General features: G+C 53.4%; 1 protein-coding gene across 7 annotated transcripts in view; it reads left to right on the plus strand.

The window, feature by feature from the left end:
* The window catches only part of TNS1 (tensin 1), a 208,339-nt gene that overhangs the window by 83,148 nt on the left and 101,845 nt on the right, over positions 1 to 23,346 (plus strand). For all 7 annotated transcript variants that reach the window (XM_065930605.1, XM_065930604.1, XM_065930606.1 and 4 more), the window contains 3 exons: positions 6,007 to 6,048; positions 20,242 to 20,283; positions 21,018 to 21,068. In XM_065930605.1, the coding sequence (XP_065786677.1) occupies positions 6,007 to 6,048; positions 20,242 to 20,283; positions 21,018 to 21,068 (135 nt within the window). The remainder of the gene's footprint in view (positions 1 to 6,006; positions 6,049 to 20,241; positions 20,284 to 21,017; positions 21,069 to 23,346) is intronic.

A 23,346-nucleotide genomic window follows, 5' to 3' on the forward strand; every position in this document is an offset into this window, starting at 1 on the left:
GTGCATGTACCCCTAGTGACTCTCTGTGGGTCTTGATCTTTTCTTGTAAGGACACGAGTCATATTGGATTAGGGCCCACCTTAATGGCCTCACCTTAACTTAATCACCCCTGGGGCTTCCCTGGTGGCTTAGACGGTAAAGAGCCTGCCTGCAACACAGGAAATGTGGGTTTGATCTCTGGATTGGGAAGATACCCTGGAGAAAGGAATGGCTACCAACTCCAGTGTTCTTGCCTGGAGATTCCCATGGACAGGCTACAGTCCATGGGGTTGCAAAGAGTCAGACACGACCGAGCAACAAATACACACATTTAAAGGCCCCATCTCTACATACAGTCGTATTGTGAGGTACTGGAGGTTTGGACTTCAACCTAAGAATTTGGAGGGATACTTCAGCTTATAACATTTAGTGAAATAATCCAGACAAAAATACAAATATTGTATGATTCCTCTTATATGAGGTACCTAGAATAGGCAAGTTCACAGAGACAGAAAGTAGATGAGAGGTTACTGGGGTGGGGGGAATGGGGAATTATTGTTTGATGGGTTTGGAATAATGAAAATGTTCTGGAAATGGATAGTGGAGATGATTATACGGCATTGTTAATATACAATGCCACTGACTTAAACTAGTTAAAATGGTAAATTTTATGTTATGTGCATTTTACCATAATTAAAGTGTGTGTGGGGGGGAGGCTAGCAAGATATGGGGGAGATCTCTTTTCTGCTCAGGATTATATAAAATGCTCAATCCCCAGACTCAAGTGATTCTAGTTTGGCTGGGCTGCCCTCCAGCCCTGGGGACCAGGTGGACATGGGTTTGGGGACCCGTGAAAGGCCGGGATGTCATGTAACCAATCCCGAGACTTGAAGATGGGAGTGTCACCCATTTGGGGATGAGGTCCTGCCACTCATCAGGTAGTGAGGTAATGGGGGCAATGAGAGGCAGGTGCCTGGGTTTTCACCTACAACTCTCCCCTTCTGGCTGGTTGACTCTGTTATGATCTCTTCAAGCCTCAATTTCTTCATTTGTAAAATGGGAGCAGTAATACCGACTCTGTAGGATTGGAGGGTCTCAGAGACAACACAGGCATATGGTAGAATTAGCTCCCTTGAGTAGGAACCTAACAGATGGCAGTGATCCTATCGCTAGTAGTGGTGACTGGTGCCTCCTGTCCTTGGGCCTTGAGCCGCTTTCATCTTTCCATAAATCTTTCGTGTGTGCCTCTGTGTGCTGGGACTAGCATGATGAACAAGGCATACTCCTTTCCTTTAGGGCACTTGATTTCTCTATTGAGTAACAAATTATAGACAAGGAAATAAACACGTCTATAATTACACATTGTATTTAGGACTGTGAAGGAGAGAGAGGAATTCAGGAGAGAGGATAGCTGTGTGTGTGTGTGTGTGTGTGTGTGTAGCTTAAGGGAATCAGGGAGGGCTTCTCTCTAGGGTGGTAGCATTTAAGCCAAAGCCAGAAGAATAGGAAGGACCCAGCTGTGCAGACAGCTGGGCGAAGAGCATCTGGGCAAGAAACTGCATACTCAGAGGCCCTGAGGAAGAAGAGAGCTAAGTGTGTCCCGAGGACTGAGAGGAGCCCACCCCTTGGGTGTGGCTTTGGGTCCTGGACAAGGGGGATGGACACAGAGAGACACTGGGGAACAGGCCAGGGGATGGGTTGTGCAGGGCGCCCCCTGACTGGGTTGCCTGCTCTCAGGACTCTCTTGTCCTGGGGGGAGTCTCCAAGGCTGTGTCCTGTTGTTGGCACTGTTCCCGGGGACCTCTGAAGTTCAGAAAATATTAGTGGGTGGAGGGCTGATGAATGCCAGGCTTTGGCCCCAGTGCCAGGCTATGGAGCCTGGTAACGTCCACATCCTGGCAGCATTCCTGCCTTTCTACCTCCAGAGCTGCACTGTTCTGCTGCAGTGGCCTTGGGCAAGTCGTTACCCTTGCTGTGCCTTAGTTTCTGCATCTGTGAAATGGGGGTAATATATGATAACTCATGCGTCTTTTCCCCTGTGAACTTTAAAGAAACTTTTTAAAATTGGAGGATCATTGCTTTGCAATATTGTATTGGCCTCTGCCATACAACAACGTGAATCAGCCACAAGTACACATATGTCCCTTCCCTCCTGAGCCTCCCACCCCATCCCACCCCTCTAGGTCATCACAGAGCACAGGTTGAGCGCTCTGTGCCCATATAACAGCTTCCCACTGGCTCTCTATTTTACACATGAGAGTGTATATATGTCAACGCTACTGTCTCAATTCGTCCCACCCTCTCCTTCCCTACTGTGTCCAAAGTCTGCGTTTTTATTAGGATCAAATGAGTCCAGGGAAAGGGCTTAGGACAGCAATAGACACACAGGCACATCCCATAACTTTCTGTTCCTGCTGTCGTTGTGTTGGGCTCTGGGGAAACTCGTCTTTACAAAAGAGTAGGCACGGCAGAGAGGGCCAGGCCACGTCCTTGTCTACAGCCAGACGGCTGGGCTTGCATCCCGCCTTCTCTGTTGGACACTTGAATGACCTCTGTGCCTTGGTCTTCTCAGCCACAAAATGGGATGCTCAGGGTTGTGGGAATGGAGTGAGTTAACTCATGCCAGGTACAAAGCAGAGTGCCTGGCCGGTAGCAAGTTTGATGGGAGTATTTGCTGCTGCTGCTACTTTTAGTATTGTTATAGTTTTCAGAATGGAAAGGCTGAGCCTCAGGCCCACCGTCTCACACCCTCTGTGTGAGGAAGGATTGTGGAGGGAGATCCGGGGAGGAGGCTTACCTGAGGCCGAATTCCCGGGCCTGAGCCCTGCAATCCTGTCCTGCCAGCCCTGGGGAGACAAATGACCGGCACCCCCGTGTCTGCCCTCTTTGCAGAGGGAGGGCTCCTAGCTGGGGTCCCCAGGGGCAGTGGGAGTCGTTGCTGCGGACACCAGGAGTGTGGGGCCGCAGGGCCCGGGCCAGAGTGGCAAGGGGCTCTGGCCCTCCCTGGCACATTCCAGGCTCCTGAGGGGGTGGCCAGGAGCCAGGGTGCCGGAGGGAAGGAGAGAGCCTTTTAAGGAAACATTTCTCTGCTTTAAAAAAAAATAGAGAGACAAGAAACATTGAAACACACAACAAAGTTAGTGGGCTGGCTGGCGGGCTGGCCTGGAATGTGCAGCTGTGGGCAGTGGGTGGAGGAGGCCCTGGGGGGCAGCAGGCCATGAAGGGGTACCCCGGCATCAGGCCCGCAAACTGGGGGTCCACAGTGCAGATCTAAGTCCTCAGAGAGGACAAGGATGGGACCTGGGATCAGGTTCCGTGGTTCCCCATTGCTTCAGGGTGGTACTTGGAGAAGGGAATGGCAACCCACTCCAGTATTCTTGCCTGGAGAATCCCATGGACATAGGAGCCTGGTGGGCTACAGTCCAGGGGGTTGCAGGGAGTTGGACACGATTGAGCGACTAGTACTTTAGGGTGGTCCTAGAGAAGAGGCTCTCCCTCTTGTCTCAGAGGACACCTGTCCTTCCTGCCTTTGCCTCAGTATGTGTCCGTAACCCCCCTCACTTCCCTAACCCCCAGTCCCGAATGGAGACCAGACACCCACTCTTGGATACTGCAGGGGAAGACAGCGGTGGTGGATGGGACTTGCCTGTGGCTGGGAGGCCGTGGCACTAGCCGGCAGCATCCTCTCCTCTTGCATCTGATTCCACATTTAGGGTCTCAGCCCTGTTCCAGCTCTAGCTCCGAGAGAAGGAGCAGAGCAGGGTGCTGATCTGTGGGTTGACCCACTCCCACTTGGGCCTGAGGGCCCAAGGGTGTTAGGAGGAGTGGGACAGGAGGGCCTGGCCCCAGGAGGTTGAAACCTACAAGCCCCAGAGTGGGATTTGGGGCTGGGGGTGGAAGGAGACAGGGAGGAGGTCACTGCTAGATGCTGGACTCCTGCTCTGAAGGTGCCTAGGGGACAGCAGTGACTGAGACCTTGTCTGATGAGCAGGGCATCCTGAAGGCTGCAGCCACCTCCAGACTTTCCTGCCCTTCTGTCCTGTTTTCCTGGCATCCTCACCCCACCCCGGGTCACTGATCAGCTGTGTGACCTTGGGAAAGTTGTTTAATTTCTCTGTGCCCCCTGTACCTCATCTGGAGATATGATAGTACCTACCTTACTGTTGTTGAAAGGATTACATGGGTTAATGTGGGTAAGACACTGATAATGGTGATAATGGCCCTGGTGGCCTGGATGGTAAAGAATCTGCCTGCAATGCAGAAGACCTGGGTTTGATCCCTGGGTTGGGAAGATCCCCTGGAGGACGACATGACAATCCACTCCAGTATCCTTGCATGGAGAATCCCCATGGTCAGAGGAACCAGGTGATCTACAGTCCATTGGGTTGCAAAGAGTTGAACATGACTGGGTAACTAACACTTTCAAGGTATTGATAATAATGCCTGCTATATATTGATAGTACACATTCAATATAGTTATTGTTCCTTGTTTTGGCTTCATATATGATTCTCCCAAATCCTAGAGCAATGTCCAGTACAGGGTGGTAAGTGTGTGTGCTGTGCGAAGTCGCTTCAGTCTTGTCTGACTCTTTGTGAAACTTACGAATGATAACTCACCAGGCTCCTCCGTCCATGGAATCCTCCCAGCATGAATACTGCAGTGGGCTGCCATGCTCTCCTCCAAGGGTGATAGGTACTGAGACTCAACTCAGGTCACTTTGCTGGAGAATGAGTTGGCAGGGAGCCTGCAGCATGATGGGGTCAAGAACGCAGGGATGCCAACTCCCAGCCCCTCCACCTCTTCCAGAGCCCGGGGCCCATGGTTCCATAAGTAGGGACCCCTTCTGAGCTGACATGTCAAGCCAGGTGGCCCTGGAGCTGGTCAGATGATAGAATAGGGTCAGGGGACAGAAGGACTCAGCTGAGGGTGACGCCTCTATGAACAGCCAGCTCCAACTGGGGCTGGGGGCTGTCACTGCTCTTCTAGACTGGGGGGACTGGATCGCCCACTGTTGGAGAAGGTAGCCACCTGCTCTTTGGTGATCCACGGCTTATGTCCAGACATCCTCATGCCTGGGGCTGGGGGAGGTGGGGAGAACTTCCCCCTCCGTCCCCTCTGTGGGCCCCTGCATGGTGTTCAGGTCAGGAATTGGAGCCAAGGTTGAGGTATGAGCTCCAAGAAAAACGTGTCCTGGCTAGAAAAAAAGGAACACACCGAGTCTCTGATAAAGGCCTCTGCTAATTGTCAGGGTAGTGGTTTGGCTGCCGGGCCCCTGGGGAGGGAGTGTTATCTCAGGGTAGGGAGCAATCCAGCCCCCTCTCTCCGCCCATCTCCCTCTGACTGGAGGCCATGGGGCCACCCCCTCCCTCATCAGAGGAGAAGAGGAGGATGATGACAAAATAATAGCTCACCCTTGGAGAGTGTTTTCACCCTCAAGACCTTTCACATGTATTAGCAGAGTGGCTGGTTTCTTTTGGAAGAGCCGACAGGCCCTTCCCCAGGCCATTTCCCCACATGGTGTGGGAAGCTTGGCCAGCCCTCTGCAGCTCTGACCTTTGAGTGAGACACCTTGGCATTTGGGAGAATGGAGGAGGTGACTTTTCCTTTCCTAGAGGTCTTAAACATGGTTTAAAACAAACAAACAAACAAAAAAACAAATCTTACCATATTGCAGAAAATTTAGAACATAACGCAAAAGAAAAAAAAAACCAACAAAACACCTTATTCTTATTACCTTAACCCTGGTGCTTTGACCTCCGGTCTTTCTGCATATTTCTTTTTACAGAATTTTAAGAATGTGTCCATTTCATTTTTGCCTCTGCATCTGAGCACTGTTGCCTAGGCATTTTCACGTGTTGCTACACAGTCTTCCAATGAACTCTCCTCCTGGGGGGTGTCAATGTTTGTGAGCTGAAGGGAGGGGTGTCTAGCACGGGCTGGTGGGGGAGCAAAATGATCTCAGGAGGCCCTGGGTTTCTATGGGGATGAAAGATGCTAACCTTGCCCTTTCTCTGTTCCTCCCACAGGTGGCTGCCCCCTGCATTCCTCCATCCAGCCATGAACTGGTGGTGAGTGACAGTCCATTCCTGCCCCACCAGCCCACCCTCCTCTCTTTCCTCAGCTCCTGCTGCAGCTTACTTTGCCTGTGTGCATGCTCAGTCGCTCAGTCTTTGCGACCCCATGGACTGTAGCCCTCCAGGCTCCTCTGTCCATGGGATTTCCCAGGCAAGAATACCGGAGTGGGTTGCCATTCCCTTCTCCAGGGGATCTTCCAGACCTAGGGATCCAACTCATGTCTCACGTGTGTTCTGCATTGTAGGCAGATTCATTACTGCTGAGCCACTGGGGAAGCCCCCAAGCATCCTGGTAGCCTCCACGGGTGCTGGGCCATTAGGTAATGAGGAGGAAGGGGCCGTGTCCTGAAACTGAAGCCCAACTTGGAGGAAATGAGTCATGAGGTCCCTTCGTGACTTCATGAGACTCGGGGCCTCTTATTTCAATCTTGAGACTTAAGTCCTTGGAAAAGCCCATAAAAGGGCATCTCGCCTGTCTCTAGGCCTGGTCAGGTGCCTGTTGTCTTGGGGCTTACAGAACAGGGGGATGGCATCTCCTTTGACCTGCCTGGTCCCTGGTCAGGTCCCCTTTGGCTGGAGGTGGGGAAATGGATGGCATGACCCACAGAGTCCAGGTACCTGGGAAATCAGTCACATTCAGGCGGCCTGCTCCATCTCCAGGCTCTTTGGCTGACTCTGCTTTTCTGCCCTCTCTCCATGTCCCCCACCCCCTCACTGCTCTCTCTTTCCTCCAGTCAGGCTTCCAGAAAAGTGTGGATAGGGCAGGACTCCTGTGAGTTATGGGCTGGGGAGAGGGGCCTGCTCCAGACCCATCCTAGCTGGGCTGATTTGGAATGTTTCCCTCCCTGCCGTCTCTCTGTCTTATTACCTTTCAGAGCTCCCTCCTGCTCCCCAGCCCAGCACAGGAGGCAGGCGGGGGCCCTGGGGACTGGAGAGGGAGGGTCCTGCCTCTCCACACACACACACACAGGTGTGCACTTGTTTGTGACTGGAGTTTGTGATGGAGGCCCAAGTGGGCTCCCTCCCACTGATGGGTGTAGAGGTGCCTGTGGTGACACTGATGTGGGTGGGAGTCTTGGGGAGTAGGCAAGGGCCCAGTGGGACCCAGGCAGTTGGAGGTGTCGGCACATGACTTGCTCTGCCTGGATGCTGGCATCTCACTCCGGTTTACTGGTCTTTTCTCTTCTGACACCCACGTGCTGTGTGACAGTGGGCCAGTCCTGCCCTCTTTCTGGACCTCAGTTTCCCTTTTTGTCAAAGAAGGGGGACACACTCGATCTTCCAAAGGCCTTCTCAGTTCTGATACATATCCGCCTCCCATCCTTCCCCTCTCTATTCAGGGTCATTGGTGGAATGAAATAAAGCATGCAAAAAAAGAGAAAAAAGGTATGCAGAAGTGATTGTGACTCTTAGACGTCTCTTGGACGCAGAGCAGAGTCACTGCCCTCTGCCCTCCTGGTCTAGGCCCAGCCATGACTTGGCTCGGCCTGGATACTGGAACATTCCACAACCTGGCTCAGGCAGGAGTCCCTTCTGGTATCTAACTGCGTTCCTCCAGCTGGAATGCCAGCCTGTTCCCTTCTGTTCCAACCTGTGACCCCTCCTCACATAAACAAAGCTCACAAGACTCCCATGGGTCAGGCATTCCATATCCTTTCCTCGCATCGGCCCCTCCTTCCTAATCTCACTGGGCTCAAATGCTTTTGGGCCTCACCTCTGCCCAGCTGTGCGTCTCTAGATGTGGAATATTCTTTGCACAGAGCTCAGTCAAAGGTCATCTGACAACAGCAAGGCTTAGGGGTCGAATACTGTGGGGATGAGGCCAGAGTACAGGCCTGGTTTGGAACTGCCGGCGAGAACTCTCTCAGGGATTGCGGAAGGATGCCGTGGAGGGCAGGCAGGGAGGGGTGGAGAGGAAGGAGCCCACGTCTCAGCATTTCAACGCGACTGCTACTTGGCTGCTGAGAACAGAATGTTCTTGGCTGGTCGAGGATAGCTGGGGGGCTCTGGGGTCTAGGGCTCTCCAGTCAGGAGCCAGATGCTTGACCTCCGGGAGTCTCGTGAGCTTTGTTTACATGAGGAGGGGTCAGGGATTGGAACCGAAGGGAATAGGTTGGCGTTCTGACTGGAGGAATTGCAGTTAGATACCAGAAGGGATGAGCTTCCCAGGTGGCGCTAGTGATAAAGAACCCATCTGCCAGTGCAGGAGATATAAAGAGATATGGGTTCAAACCCTCGGTCTGGAAGATCCCCTGGAGGAGGGCATGGCAACTCACTCCAGTATTCTTGCCTGGAGAATCCCATGGACAGAGGAGCCTGGCGGGCCACAGCCCATTGGGTCACAAAGAGTTGGATATGACCGAAGCTACTTGGACAGCACAGCACGGCAGCAGAAGGCACTCCTGCCTGGGCCAGGCTGTGGAATGTTCCCGTCTGTAATGTGCCCACCCTGGGCAGAGGGGCTCTGACCCTTGTGGGCGTTGCATGAGCCATCTGGTGGGGGGGTGATTGTGACACCGAAGATTTCCCCACTTGAGTCAGGACCTGCCCGCCTCCCCCCAGGAGTGATCAAGAGTGAGGGAGTTCCCCAGGGCCTGGGTCTGTGGCCATGGACACATTGGTTAACCTCTCTGGACCTCAGTTCCTCCTCTGCGGGTTGGGAGTTAGTAACAGTACCTACCTAATAAGGCTGTGAAGAGAATAAAACTCACCGAATCAGTCTATATTCAAAGCCTCCAATGGCTGCTCACCCCTGAGATTAAAGGCCCAGGTTCTTCCATTGGTCTACGCAGCCCTACAATGATGGGTAGATTTCCTTTCTCACCTCATCTTCTAAAAGCTCCCTCCTTCTCTCAGTCTGCTGTGACTACCTGGCCTTCTTGCTGGTCCTTGAACATCAGCCAGATACTGCCTCAGGGCCTTTGCACTTGCTGATCTTTTCCCAAGGATACCTGCCAGACTTTGCCTCCTTGAGGTCTTTACTCAAGTGTCAGATTTTCCTTCCCCCAGCAAACCTCTCTCCCTTCCCTGCTTTCTTTGCCCCTTAGCATGTGTTACCATCTTACTTGCTGATCTCCTTTAAAAGGCTCCCACCAACATGAAAGCATACATTACCATATGTAAAATAGACAGCCAATGGGAATTTGTTGTATGACTCAGGGAACTCAAACGGGGCTCAGTAACAACCCAGAGGAGTGGGATGGGGAGGGAGGTGGGAGGGATGTTCAAGTGGGAGGGGACATGGGTAAACCAATGGCTGATTTATGTTGATGTTTGGTAGAAACCAACACAATACTGTAAAGCAATTATCCTTCAATTAAAATTAAATAAATAAATAAATAAACCTCCCACCACATCAGCCTGTAAACTCTATGACGACAAGGGGTTTCTATCCTCTATGTTCACTGCTGTATTCCCACTATCTGACACACAGTAGGTACTCAATGCATGCTTATTGAGTGGCTGGAAGAAAGGCATTCAGCCAGATGCTCAGCGTAGATTAGGTGTTCAATAAACAGGACTGTTGTCCTCTGATTCTTTGCTCTTGGGCCGTGGGGGTCTATTGGGGGGGGGGGCAGTCTCCAGCTGGAAACTCTGATACTGTCCCTGGGGAGGGAAAGTGGCCCAAGGGAAGCCGGGAGAAAGTTTGGCTTCCCCTAGAGAGCACTCAACACCTGTTTCCTCACGGCAGGCAGGCAGGCAAGTGCTTTGAGCAGGTTCAGAGGAGGGAGGAAAGGGCGGGTCGTATTTTTCCTTCCTTTTCCCTTCGATGCCTGCCCTTCAGCCCCTGCAGGGCTGGTCTCTGGGCTCCCCGACCCCTCCCTCTTGCCTCACACTGTGTGTTTGTCTTTTTGTTGAGTTTTCTCCATGCCCCCAGCTCTCCCTCTGGCCTTCTCACCCATCTCACTTCAGTTCAACCCCCACATCCCTGCCCCAGGATCGGGACCACTCATCCTTGGGCCCAGGATCTCTGCCAGCTTCAGGGCCCTGCCAGCCAAACATTTTCCAGCCTGTGCCAGGCCAACCAGGGCAGAGCGGCTTAATCTTCAACCCATATTTTCGTCTTACTCAACAGATGTTGCCCAAGGCCTTGAGGAGAAGGGTCCTAGGGTCACCTCCCTCCTGTGGGGTCCACTGCTGGGGGCGGGCTGGAGAGGGCTGAGGGTGTGCTTGTCATGGATGCTCCTGATCCTTGGAAAGCGCTGAGGCAGCTCTTCTCAACTTCGGAAAAATAAGAGTCCAAAGGAATTTCCCGAGGGTGATGGCCAAGTGCAGTGGCCACTGAAGTGGGCCGGATCTGAGCCCTTCTGCACCCAAAGGCTGGCACCCAGGAGACCTGGGTCGGGGGAGAGCTGTGTGGGCACTGCTTCTCCTCCGCAGGCCAGCCCCCAAACCAGGACTTGAATGTTCTGTGGAACAAGTCCTGTTGAATCGCAGGTGGGGTGGAGAGTGTGTGGTGGGGGACGGGGATGCCAGGTTGGTTTCAGTAATCAGAGCAAGTGAAAAGCTAACCCATGTATGGAATTTCCTCTTTGCAGACCTTTGTTGTGAGAGCTTTACAAAAATAAACTCATTTATTCTTCAGCACAGTGCAGTGAGGGAGGTGCTGTGATTACCCCAGTGTCTCAGATGAAGAACCCTGATAAGACCTAAGGCCACAGAGTTGTTTGGAGGGGGCCCTGGGGTTTCATCTCAGTAGCCTGGCACCAGGGTCCGCACTCGTAAGCATGATCGTGACAAATGGGACTGGTTTATCACACAGCAGCTTCGGTTCCCTGCCTTTCCCCTGATGCTGGGCTCCCCGAGCCCACAGTGACTTGTGTGGAGTTCTGGATGGGTGTGGGCCCGTCTCGGGGAGAGGAGCAAACTGGGGCTCAGAAAGGCCATGTGACTGGTTCACGGTCACACAGCAGTGGGGGGTAGGCTGGATCAGCAGTGGGGATGTGGATTCCTAGGCCAGCTTTCTCCCTGATACCCTCAGTGATTGCTGCTGATGTCAATGCCTGCTATTGCCAAGTGGGCTTCTCCTGGATTTCTTCTTCTAAACAGTGCTAGTCATGAGCCAGAGGGCCTTAGATTTAGGGGCCGGTCTATCCATCCATCTGTCTGCCATCCCTCCTGTAGCCTGCCAGGCTCTTCTGGCTATGGAATTTTCCAGGCAAAAGAGTCCTGGAGTGGGTAACCATTCCCTTCTCCAGGAGATCTTCCCGATCCAGAGATTGAACTTGAATCTCCTCCATTAGCAGGCAGATTCTTTATCACTGAGTCACCAGGGAAGCCCCATAGCCCACTCTCCATCCATCTATCTGCCATCTGTCCTACCAGCTAACAACTCCCGAGCACCTCCCTTGTGCCGGGCACTGCATGCTGGTTCTTTTCTGCTGAGTGCCAGGGCTTCTGGAGGGCAGATGAGGATGCACAGAGCCATAACAATGAGCGGACCACAGGACATGTAGTCAAATCCTGCTCTTTCTTAGGAGAAGAAACTGAGGCCCTGACAATTTTTTTTCACTCTGATTCACTTTTTCTTTTTTTTAAATTGTGGTAAAATATATGTGTACTCACTAAGTCTCTTTGGTTATGTCTGAATCTTTGCAACTCCATGGACTGTAGCCCTCCGGGCACCTCTGTTCGTGGAACTCTCTAGGCAAGAATACTGGAGTAGGTTGCCATACCTTCCTCCAGGGGATCTTCCCGACCCAGGGATCAAACCCACATCTCCTGCGGCTCCTGCGTTGCAGGCGGAATCTTTACCGCTGAGCCACCAGGGAAACCTGTGGTAAAATACACATAACATAAAAATTACCATTTTAATCATTTTGGAGTCCAGGTCAGTGTATTAAGTACATTCAATTCATTGCACAACCATCACCACCATCCACCTCCAGAACACTTTTCATCTTGTGAAACAAAAAGCTCTACACCCATTAAATAAGAGCTCCGTAGTCCCTGCCAGCCACCTTTCTACTTTCTGCCTCTATGAATCTGATGACTTAATGTACCTCATATGAGTGGATTCATACAAAAATTTGTCCTTTGTGACTGGCTTATTACCCCTCCTCAAGGTTCATCCATGCTGTAGCATGTGTCAGAGTGGCCTTCTTTTTAAGGCTGAGTAATACTCCATTGCATGCATTGCTGTTTGTTGTTCAGTTGCTATGTTGCGTCTGACTCTTTGCGGCCCCGTGGACTGCAGCACACCAGGCTTCCCTGTGTGTATACCACATTTTACTGACTCATGTATCTGTCTATAAATACTCGGGTCATTTCCACATTTTAGTTACTGTGAATGATGCTACTATGAACAGGGACATATAAACATCTCTGTCAATCCCTGCTTGCAGTTCTGCTGAGTATATACTCATGAGTGGAACTGCTGGATTACATAGTAATTCTGCTTTGGACTTTTTTTGGAGGGACCACCATACTGTTGCCCACGGTGGCTGTACCATTTTGTATTACAACCGGTAATGCACAAGAGGGTCTAATTTCTCCACATCTTTGCCCAAACTCTTTCTTCTCCTTCTTCTTTTTGATAGTAGGCATCCTAATGGTTGTGAGGTGGTGGTCCTCAGATTTTCAGATGACTCAAGGTATCCCAGTGTCAGATCTAGGGTGAGGAGGCACCAGGCTGTCTCATGGAAGAGAAGAAGGCCCCTGAGAAGCACGTGGAGCACCCCCCCAGCCCAGCGCTGCCATCCTGTTCTCCATTAGGGAGAGTGTCCAGCAGTGGCTTTAGTTCATCTGAACTCCCAAACCCGATGCATTTCATCCCAGGGCACTGAGTGGGCCATGAGGGGGCCATCTTTTGGAGATTCTGGAAAACGAAGTAAAGCCAGGAGAAATGAGCCTGAGAAAGTCCTGGTTTTCAAAGGAAAGGGCAAACTCTGAGCACTGCATTCCACAGAGGACTCGCAGAGCCATGAGGGGGGTTGGAAATCAGTCTGTGTGCCCCCTCGACTGCCTGGTGTGGAGAGGGAGGGTATGGGGTGGGGAGGTGGGTATAGAGTGGGAGGGAGACCTTCCTGAAGGACAAACTGGCTTCCCTGAGCACCTCCTAGGTGGAGGGTCTCATAAAGAGGAGGAGACCTGGGTGTAGAGAAGAGTTTTCTAACACCTAAAATGGACCGTCGGGGCTGTCTGAGGGAGTCGCTGTCTGTCACTGGAACACCTCACACTCACTGATGGCTGTTATGGTGCAGATAGAAGGTCCTGTCGATGTGGGGAGTGCTTGGGTGGAAGTCCTCAGGACCCACCGAGGTCCTGTCCTTACACTTGGCTGTGAAGGGACGTGGTCCCCAGAGGGCAAGGCATCCATGCATGTGCTAACCACATCCCTTTTGACTCCCACTGGGAGAGGCCCCAGTTGGGTGAAGGGCCTCGCCCTGTCTAGTGGGAGAGAGAGAACTCTACTGTGGAAGTGAACTAGTGCCTGGACTCAGGGGTTCTGACCAGAGGTAGCCTTGGGGTCCAAGGAGGCAGCCATCACTCTGTGCTGCACTGGGTGGGCAAGCCTGCCTCCTGTTTCCAGTCCAGGTTAAGACTTGAGCAAATGAACAAGAAGAGGGAAGGAGGGCGGGCCTTCCAGAAGGCAGCAGGGCTGAAACGGAGAGGGCTGAAACAAAAGACCAAGCTTGGGGGCCGGAGCAAATCCAGCGCCCTTGCTGGGGAGACGAGGGGTCAGGCCGTCTTATTTCGTTGGCCCTGGCTGGGGTGCTGGTGGGAAGAGCCTGGGTGTGGGAAAGGAGGCGGGAACCCAGGTGGCACGGTGGTGGGCAGTGAGGAGCAGAGGATGCAGATAAGAGGAGGAGGAAGGAAGTGGAGTCCACGAGGGAAAAGGGGCCAGATAAGGGATAGGAGTCCAGAAGCCAGGTTGGGGAACTTGAACTTGATGAGCCAAGCACTAAGGGCCATTGTGGGTCCTTGAGTGGGGAAGTGACCCAAAGCAAGCGTTGTAAGTGAAGTCTGCCGCCAGCTGTGGGGTGTGGCTCGGGGGCTTGGGGGCTGCCAGGAGGAGGGCTGGTAGACCAGATGACGCTGGCGCATTCGTTGGGCAGAGGACTTGTGCAAGGGCAGCCAGGGGGGTGTAGAGGAAGGGCCTGGGGAGGTGCACACCCCCAATGCCTTGTCTGAAAGGGAGGAGAACAACATCCACAGGGAGGAGAGGGTGGCAGGAGGGGGTGAGAAATATTCCAGCCTGGCTCAGGGCCAGCCCGGTGAGCACACGCGAGCAGGACAGGGTAGGGGGGCGGGGTCCACAGTTGCCCAGCCTCAACCACCTGGAGTCGGGTCCTGGGTCCCTCAGGGTGAATTGGGGGGACCCGGAAGACAGGTATGAGCTTGCCCAGGCCCCTCCCTGGGGGTGCAGGGAAAAATCAGGCATCACATTCCATTTGTTCACATCCAGCTTGCTCTTTTACTCTGGTGGCCTCGGCCTGCCCAGGAGAGGATGTGGCCCCTGCAGCAACTTCATTCAAAGACTCATGGGCCCCGGGCTGCTGGCGCCCTCCCCCTCAGCCCCTTGCCCTCCGTCTTGATGACCCCCTCCTCCCGGGATGCTGGGAAATAACTGGAGGTGAAGGGCTGACCGGCGCTCAAGTGGAGCTGGCCAACCACCCTGGAAACTCAGCTTCTTTATTGGCCGAGAGAGATTCAGAGCGCTCCCCTGCCTGCTGCTGCTGCCTCGTTACCAGGTTACTGGTCCTGGACTGGCTGTGGGGCCTGCGAAGTGCCCTCCCGGCCACGCCCCCTCCAAATGTCCCGTTAATGGTGCTTCCCTGCCCTTCCCTTTGGCTTTCAGCCCCTTTTCTTCATCTGCTTTAGGGCTCTATTTTGAGAACACATGAGCCTAGAATAACGTGCTCTGGGTCCTCGATTCGTCTCCCAACGGGCAGGCAGTGCTGTCCCTGACCTCACAGTCCATCCGTGGCAGTAGATGTGATGTCATGGGGTCTTTTTGGCCTGAAAAACTGTCCGGATTCCAGGCCTCCCAGGGGGCAAGAGAGGGGAGAGCTGGAGGGGTGGGAGGGGGGAGGGTGTGAGGAATTTCTGGACGGAATGTTCCTCCGGAGGCTGAGTCCGCATTCTGCCCGGGCCCCTCCTCCCCCCAGTCCAGGACTTGGGCACCTCCCCCCACCCGCCATGGCCCTCTGCCTTTTCCTTCCTCCAGAACAGCAGCCCACAGACACATTTTTTCCCAGCCCACCCTCCCTGCCGGCCACCGACGTGTCCTCTTGCATGAACCTCGAGGCAGTCATCATAGCCACAGCAGCCTCAGCAGACTGGCCCCTCCTCCGGCCCACACCATTGGGGGTGGTTAAACCCACTGAGAGGACACGCTTGTCTTTTTTTGGAAAGAAAAGAAAAAACTGAGCAAAGGATGTGCAGCTTCCCTTATCCATCCTGTGGTTCACAACCCCTCGCATTCAGGAAGTTCCCTCTGATGTCTGATCCCAGTCTCTCCTGCTGCAACCCATTTCCTCCTCTTCCTCTGGAAGTGTATTGGAGAAGCCTCTTCCTCCTGAGGGCCCGAGACAATTAGTTTCTAAGCCGCAGAAAGCTTGTTCCCAACAGGAGGGCAGTTGATTAAGAGTAAGAGGAACTGGATGAAGATTATGCCCAAGAGGAGACTGAGCATGAGGTGGATGTGAGGAGCCGCGTTCAAAAACCAGCTGTCTATCTACTGGCTGTGTGACCTTGGCCGGGTGGTTTAAACTATTGGCCCCTCAGTTTTCCTCACCTGTGAAATGGGATAATGCTTACCTGGTGAACGTTGGTTATGAAGACTGATAATCATGAAAGTGAAGAGCCCAGTGTTAAGCCCAGGGCATCCTTAGTACCTACTGAGTCGTTCTTGTTACTGCAGTCACATTATGAAAAGGCACCTCCAGTCCAGGACCAGGAAGAGGTCAGGCAAGTGAGGCCCCTCGATGCAGGCCCCTTGGAGGAGGTATTACTCTCGGGGTTGTGCACCATAAGACTTGGCCAAGCAGTACCAGGTTCAAACCCTTCCACTTGCTCCTGAGCTGGATTTGAGTTGTCCTGCCTGAGGGCAGGAGGCATTCTGGAAGATCCCTGGTGGGGCAGGTGATTCGGCTTTGAAAAGCCTGGGTTCGTCCTGGGATTGGGCAGGGGGTGGGGCCAGATGGGGGTGGGTGGGTATCACCCTTATCTGGGTTCCATCTTCTTCATCCTTCTACTGCTGAGCCTTGAAAAGTGAAAAGTGAAAGTTACTCAGTCGTGTCCGAGTTCTTTGTGACCCCATGGACTATAAGTGCGTGGAATTCTCCAGGCCAGAATACTGGAGTGGGTAGCCTTTCCCTTCTCCAGGGGATCTTCCCAACCCAGGGATCGAACCCAGGGATCGAACCCAGGTCTCCCACACTGCAGGTGCATTCTTTATCAGCTGAGCCACAAGGGACTGCTGAGCCTTAGGGGGAAGGAAAAGCAGAGTCGGCCAGCTGGCACCTGCTCACCTCGCCTGCAGGCCAGCTGGGAATTGGGGTGAGGGGCAGCAGGTGGGCTTAGTGGTGGGTTTTATAAAACATGGGTGTCCACCGGAGTCCTGCCATGCATCTCACTGTGAGAGGCTGAGCAAATCATACCCATACCTTTCTGTACCTCAGTTTCCCCATCCATGAAATGGGGAGGGAGGAGATGGTGTCTGAGGAGCGGTGTGCAAAAATAGGGTGTGTGTGTGTGCACGCTAAAGTTAGGGTGACAGCCAAGGCCTAGTGGGTCTCTGTCAGCCACTGAAGCCCTGATGGCCTGGGAACCTCCTGTAGAATACCCAAGCCTCCCCGCAGGACCTGGGACAGGGGTGGCCTGAGGGGAGACCCCTCTCCTGTTACCAGTTCCCTTGCCTTTTTCATTCCCACTAGCCCCAGAGCTGGCAGTGCCTGGGAAACAGGGAAGCCAGACTCCAATCCCAGGAGGCCTGGGGTGGAGGCGAGGGGTGGAGCAGAGGGGAGGGGAGTGCAGTGTGCATGCTGGGCTATGTTTGCAAACACTGCAGGAAAACACTGGGTGTTGAGATTGGAAATGTTTTTTTGGAAATCTTTAGCTCCTCAGAAAGCCTCTTCACTAATGTTGAGGGCCGGCGTTTAATGGCTGGCCCTGTGGCTGGCCTCCAGCTGGCGTGGGAAGGGGTGCAGGCAGAGGGGCTGGTGCTCAGATGATTGCTGGCAGGGAGAGAAGTTGCTTTTGCCCTGCTGAGGCCTGTGGTTTCTAATATTGCCTCCCTGGTCTGCCCTGTGCCAGACCCAGGAGGGGTGGGACAGGAGGGTCAAGGTGGGGCAGGGTGGGGTGGGGTGGAGAAATAACAGCTCACATTTATAGAGAGCTTCCTAAGTGCCCGGCCCTGTGCTGAGTGCTTTCTCTGCTTCATCTCATTTGCATCTCACAGAATAGGGCCGTGCAGTCCTGCCGGGGAGCAGCAAGGACACGTGACCTGCCCGAGGTCACAGTTAGTAGCAGAGAGTCAGGATGTGGCCCTGCTGGCTGCTGCCAATGCTGCCCGTCTAGACTGGTCGTTTTCACAGTGTCGTTCCCTGACCTGGAAACCTATTAGAAATGCATGCTTTTGGGTCCTTTCTTAGTCTGTGGGTTCTCACCTCTGGGGAGGGCCCAGAGGCCCACCAGCAGCCCTCTGGGTGATTGGCAGGCACAGTCCAATTTGAGAACCCCAGCTCTCACTCTGCCCTGCCCAGTCGGGGTCTCTTGGGAGACTTTCCCCAGAGCAGGACGAGGGGCTCTCCGGGGCCTGTAATGGACATGAGGCAGGCATTCTGTCTCCAGCTTCTCCATCCCACCCTGTTTCTGTCCTTTCTCCCTGTCAGGGAGGCTGATTGTACAGACTGAGAAGAGAGAGGGCATTGAAGCTGGGCGATCTGGGTCCCGACTCAGTTGTGGTCTCCACGTGAGCATCACAGAGCCGTGGACCAGAAGAGATGGGCAGGGGATCCAGGGGCGGGGGCAGCCTGGCTCTGCCTCTGAGGACTCTACTGGGTGGGGCCGGCTGGTGGTGGGAGGCTGAGGGGGACGCTGGTCCTGATTGTCAGGCAGCTCCTAGAGCTCCCTCTAGGGCAGGGATCCCTGGGGATTTCTTGTGGGCTCATTTGCCTCCTGCCCCATGGCCTGTGGCTTGGGAGTAGGGGCTCTGGGGGAGGGAGGGGGCAGCTGGGGCAGGGTTAGGGGTGGGCTGGGTGGGGACAGAATGTGGCATCTTCATTGCTCTGCAGAGTCATCCTCAGGCTCCAGGTGGGTCAACGGAGGAGGCTGGAAGGGGCTGGCTGATGTACCTCCCCAGCTCCAACTCCGTTCCTGGACCCTCAACCATCCCAAGCTGCCTTGACCCTGAACTGCACAGGAGGCTTTATTCACCTGGAAAGAAGTTTTGGCCTCAGCCTCCTGTCTCTAGTGTGTGTGTGTGTTAGTCACTCAGTTGTGTCTGACTCTTTGCGACCCCATGGACTGCAGCCCGCCCGGCTCCTCTGTCCGTGGCATACGCTGTCCCTAGTACAGTAGGGTAAAGTTTGTGCGTTTTTAGAAAGAGCACTACTGCCTTTAGCTCAGCCTGCTTCCTTCCTCCAAGCCTGAAAGTGTGTTAGTTGCTCAGTCATATCTGACTCTTTGCAACCCCATGGACTGCAGTTCGCCAGGCTCCTTTGTCCATGGCATATTCCAGGCAAGAAAACGGAGTTTTCTGGTTGCTGTTTCCTTCTCCAGGGGATCTTCCCAACCCAGAGATCAAACCCAGGTCTCTTGCATTGCAGGCAGATTCTTTACTGTCTGAGCCACTAGGGAAGCCCTCCTTCATGCCTGTCTTGGTCCAGTTTTCTCCCAGATTCCAGAACCTTTCAGAAGTCATTCTGTTCATTCCCCTGTCTTCAGACATGAACAGTGCATCCTCAGGTCCTGGGGATAGGGTTGGGGCTGGTCTTTCCTATTTTGAGATCCATTGTCTATACCTGGTCCATAGTCATCTCAGTGGAGACTTGTTTCCATGACCTTGACTCATGCCCACTTGCAAGATTCAAGCACCCCTCTGACCACATCACTGAATTGGAAATGAAGCCCTGGAGACTGTGGTCAGGAGGTGGCCCTGGAACGAGAAGTTTTTCTCTTGTGGTGAGGGAGTCTAAGGAGCCCATGTTTCAGGATGCCTTTAGTGGGAAGCACTTCTCTTGGTCTGGGCGAGGGAAGGATGGCACCGGGGGGAGGGACAGGATCAGTCCTCAGGTGTTTAGTGACTGCCCACTACACATAAACTAATCTCCAGAATGAGGGGTGTGGCAACTGAGTTGGTTAAAAAAAAAGCTGCTTTGAATCTGTTTTGGAGAAAAGTGGGATAAGAATCACAAATAAAACAATAGTTGGAATGAGACCTATTCCCACAATGAGATTACTCATGCACCGAGGACCAGATAAATAGCTCAGACAGTAAGGCTTACTGGAGTTCTGAGGTGGGAGAGAGCCCCCCCTTGCTGGGGTGTTCAGAGAGGGCTTCATGGAAGAGGAGAGCTTGCAGGAAAAAGTGAGAAGCCATTCCACAAGCCAAGTCCTGGATGTGGGAATAGCAAGGAGTCTGGATGGAGCAGAGCTTTGGGGCATGGAAATTGAGGTCTGCAAGGTGGGGGGCAGGGCCCGTGTGGGGTGGTCCTTGAAAGCCCACTAAAGTGTGAAACATCATGTCTGGCACTGCTGCAGTTTCACATAGCTTGAGGCGTAGATACCCAAGATGGGGTTCCAACCCTTTTGTTCCCCTTAGTAGTCAAGTGGCTTTGGCCCACTCATCTGATTTCTCCTTATTGTAAAGTAAGGCTCAAAGATGGTAAGGGTCCCTGCCTCACTGGGTTCTTATGAGTAGATGAAGCATCTGGGGTAGGTACACATGCCTGGCAGGTAGGAACAGGAGTCACTTACTTGCTCCTTGTTCCTTTTAGAGAGGTCGGAGTTAGGGTCCCTCTGGAGGTGTGTCGAGCTGGATGGTTCTAGGACAAATAGGATGGTCTTTCACTTTCCAAGTTCTGCCTCCAAGCCTGGGGTCAGCATATTATGTCTGAGTCTTGGGTTGGCGCCATGCAAGCTGTCTCCAGAGGTCTTCTGCCCATCAGAGCCTCCAGCCCCGGGGAGAGAGCCAACCTGTTTGTCTTGAGGCCTCACACTGTATTCTCCCTCTGTCCACAGCCCGTCAACACTGAGACTGCTCTGAAGAATGTAGTGGACACGGTGAGTGATGGCAGGCGGGGTGGGGGCGGGGAGCAGCTTGGGGAGGCCGGGAAAGCAGAAGGAAGATGGGGGGACAGTGAACAGATGTGTTTGAGGACACCCTTCTGGAGTAGATTTGTGGAACTTGGGGAAGGGTGGGGACCTTGTGACATGCGGAGCCGGACATCAGACCATCCCCCTGTGTGTTGGGAAATGATTGCTGGGGAATGAGGCAGGCAGGGAGGAGCATTTTAGCCAGTGCTAAAATGTGGTCTTCTTTATTAAATATGTAGCATGTGAGAGAGCCAGGAAGATCTTTCCAAACACATCTTTCTGCCTTAGCAGAAGGATAGATGGTTTCCTCAAGGCTGCTTGGAGGAGGAAGGGAAGGAAGTAGGTGGATCGTGCAGTGGGGAAACCAAGGCTAGCAGCTAGCTGATGGACTTGGAAGACTTGGGCTCATGTCTCAACTCGGCCAGGGTTCTATCTGTGAGACTGTAGCATGTCTCAAGCCTGTCTGTGCCTCAGTTTTCTCGTCTGCAAAATGGGAATACTGACATCTCCCCAGGAGAGACACACATGAGTGGGTGTGGTTGGCTCCGAGGGGCCTTTAGTGGACAAAGAGATGCTGCACAAACAAGCAAGCCCCCTGCAGGCCCCCACCCCACCACGGCCACACCCAGCAGTGAAAGACCCCGGACCTTTTGATGACTTTCCTCGACTCCTCTCTCTGACTGCCTTTTCTTTGTCTCCAGGGAGAAGGAACCTTTCGGGGTGGAAACACTCAGAAAAGCCTTGAGGAAGATGTAAGTATGGGGAAGGGGAGGAAGAGGAAGACATGGTGGTTCCCTGGTGAGTGGGGGATTCGGGGAGGTGGATGACGTCTCATACCTGTCCTGTTTGGTGGGGCATCCCTCATAATCTTCTGTCTAGAAGGGCAGTCAGGGTTACTCAACTCAATTCCAGACTGAAAGAAAGAAAGAAAGTAAAAAAATGAAGTCACTCAGTCATGTCCGACTCTTTGCAGCTCCACGGACTATAGCCTGACAGGCTCCTCCATTGATGGAACTTTCCAGGCAAGAATACTGGAGTGGGTTGCCATTTCCTTCTCTGGGGGAGCTTCCCGACCCAGGGATCGAACCCTGGTCTCCTGCACTGCAGGCAGACTCTACCATCTGAGCCACCAGTGGGGTGGGGCAAAGAAGTGAGCAGGCCCGACTTAGCCTCAGTCTTGGGCCTCAGTCTTGGCTTCAGCCTCCATCCAGCTCAGCTGGACTCAGGGCTCATTTGCCCATCACTTAAGCAGACCTCAGTACTGCAGGGTGGGGAGGGAGGGTGTGCAAGGGCTGGCTGGGTGGTGAGCAGTCACTAAAGTAAGGGCCAGGGGAATGGGTGACACTGCATGCAGCGAGAGGGACCAAGGGCAGAGATGAAGAGGGACTCCTGGACTCTTGGGCATCATAGGCTCTGCTTCTTTGGACAGAAGAGGCTTTGAAAATGGCTAAATGCTATTGATTCAGGAGGAAGCTGAAAGACGGGCTGGTTCACCTTGTGGGCTTCTCTTGCCGTGTGGTTTTTTGGTGGAGGGTGACAGGCAAACTCCTTAAGTGGAAGGACCCAGGGAAGGAAGGAGGGGCTCCCTCCCCTGCTTTGAGCCCAACTCGTGCCTGGGCTTGTTGTCACACCCCAGGGGCAGATGCCCAGTGAAGTTGGACCTTCTCTTTCTTCCCCGCCTTCTCTGACAATTCACCCCTCAGCGGGCCTCTCCATCCTCTCCTGCCCCGATCTGCAGAGGAACAGGGAGTGGTTTTGGCGGTTGGCACAGGGGGAGCTGTTGATGGCATGGGGCCGTATCATCTGACAGCTGCCTGACCCACGGCGGGGAGGGCCTGGAGGGAGGCGCTAGGCTCCTGGAGGCAGTGCACGTCGGTGGTGAGCCCACTGCCACTCCACATTGCCCAGCCCCGCAAGGCAGAGGTGTCCCCAGGGCCGCACGGGGGCTGGCCAGGAGGAGGAACATGCCTCTCAAATTAGTGGAAAAGGTATGCACGGGTCCTATGGGTGCGGAGTACACATGCTGAGAGGGACCCTTGTCCACATTTGTGATGTTTCTGGGGCTGGGGTGCAGGGGAGGAAGCAATGTTTTGTGTACCTACTAGGATTAACTAGCTTAACGGACACAGAGTGAATTCTATAATTCATGAAGTGAATTCACAAAGTGAATACTATATGCTCAATATATGTTAGCCATTCTTATTACTAGTATTTTGGCTAAGGGCCAGGAGCTGGCCTGGGTATTTTTTGATCCCCATGACATCTCACTATGGCAGATGCTGTGAACCCATTTTATAGATGAGGAAACAGAGGCTTGGAGGAGCTCACTATTGCAATGAATCTTCTCCATTCCGTCCTGGGACCGCTGCCTGGATCTGGTGTTTCCAGGACTCCTGACTCTTGGCCAGGGGACAGGGTGATGTTGTGTGAACTAAGCCTTTTAGCCCATGGTCTGGACATTCTTATAAGTCGAGTCCTAGGGCAGCTGCTCCCCACAACCCCATCCCAGGCCAGGTAGATCCAACAGGGTAAAGCTGCAGCAAGAGAAATTGAAGTTAGACATCGTGAAGAACTTTTTGACCTGAAAGCGTGTCGGACTTTGGTCCTGGGGAAGAAAGAGGTTGCTGCCTAGCTGGGATTAGAAATTTTTTAGGGGAAAATCTGTTGATCTGGGATGAAAGTATGTGTGTCTGCGTGCCAGGGGTGGGTAAGAGTGGTGTCTTGCCTTGATATGGGAGGAGTGATGAGTCTTGGTCTGCCTAGTCTAGTTAAAGGAGTTCATGAAAGGCTGAGCAAGTGAGCAGATTCTAGAATGACCTGTGTACTGCGAAGGAAGAGAGAAAACCTAGTCTTTGAGGTTCCCAGAAACCTGTCCCGGGTTGAGTGACCCCAGGGTCCCCTGCTCAACCACTGAGCTCTCTTGCCCTCTCCCCGGGTGTGGAGACCGTTTCTGAAGCAGCATGGCTGCTGCTCTGGGGCTTGTTGCTGTGATAATGTGCCTGTTTGTTGAGCTATTTTCCTGTCTCTGGC

The sequence above is a fragment of the Muntiacus reevesi genome, chromosome 3 (genome assembly GCF_963930625.1).
Source record: "Muntiacus reevesi chromosome 3, mMunRee1.1, whole genome shotgun sequence".
Classification (NCBI taxonomy): domain Eukaryota; kingdom Metazoa; phylum Chordata; class Mammalia; order Artiodactyla; family Cervidae; genus Muntiacus; species Muntiacus reevesi.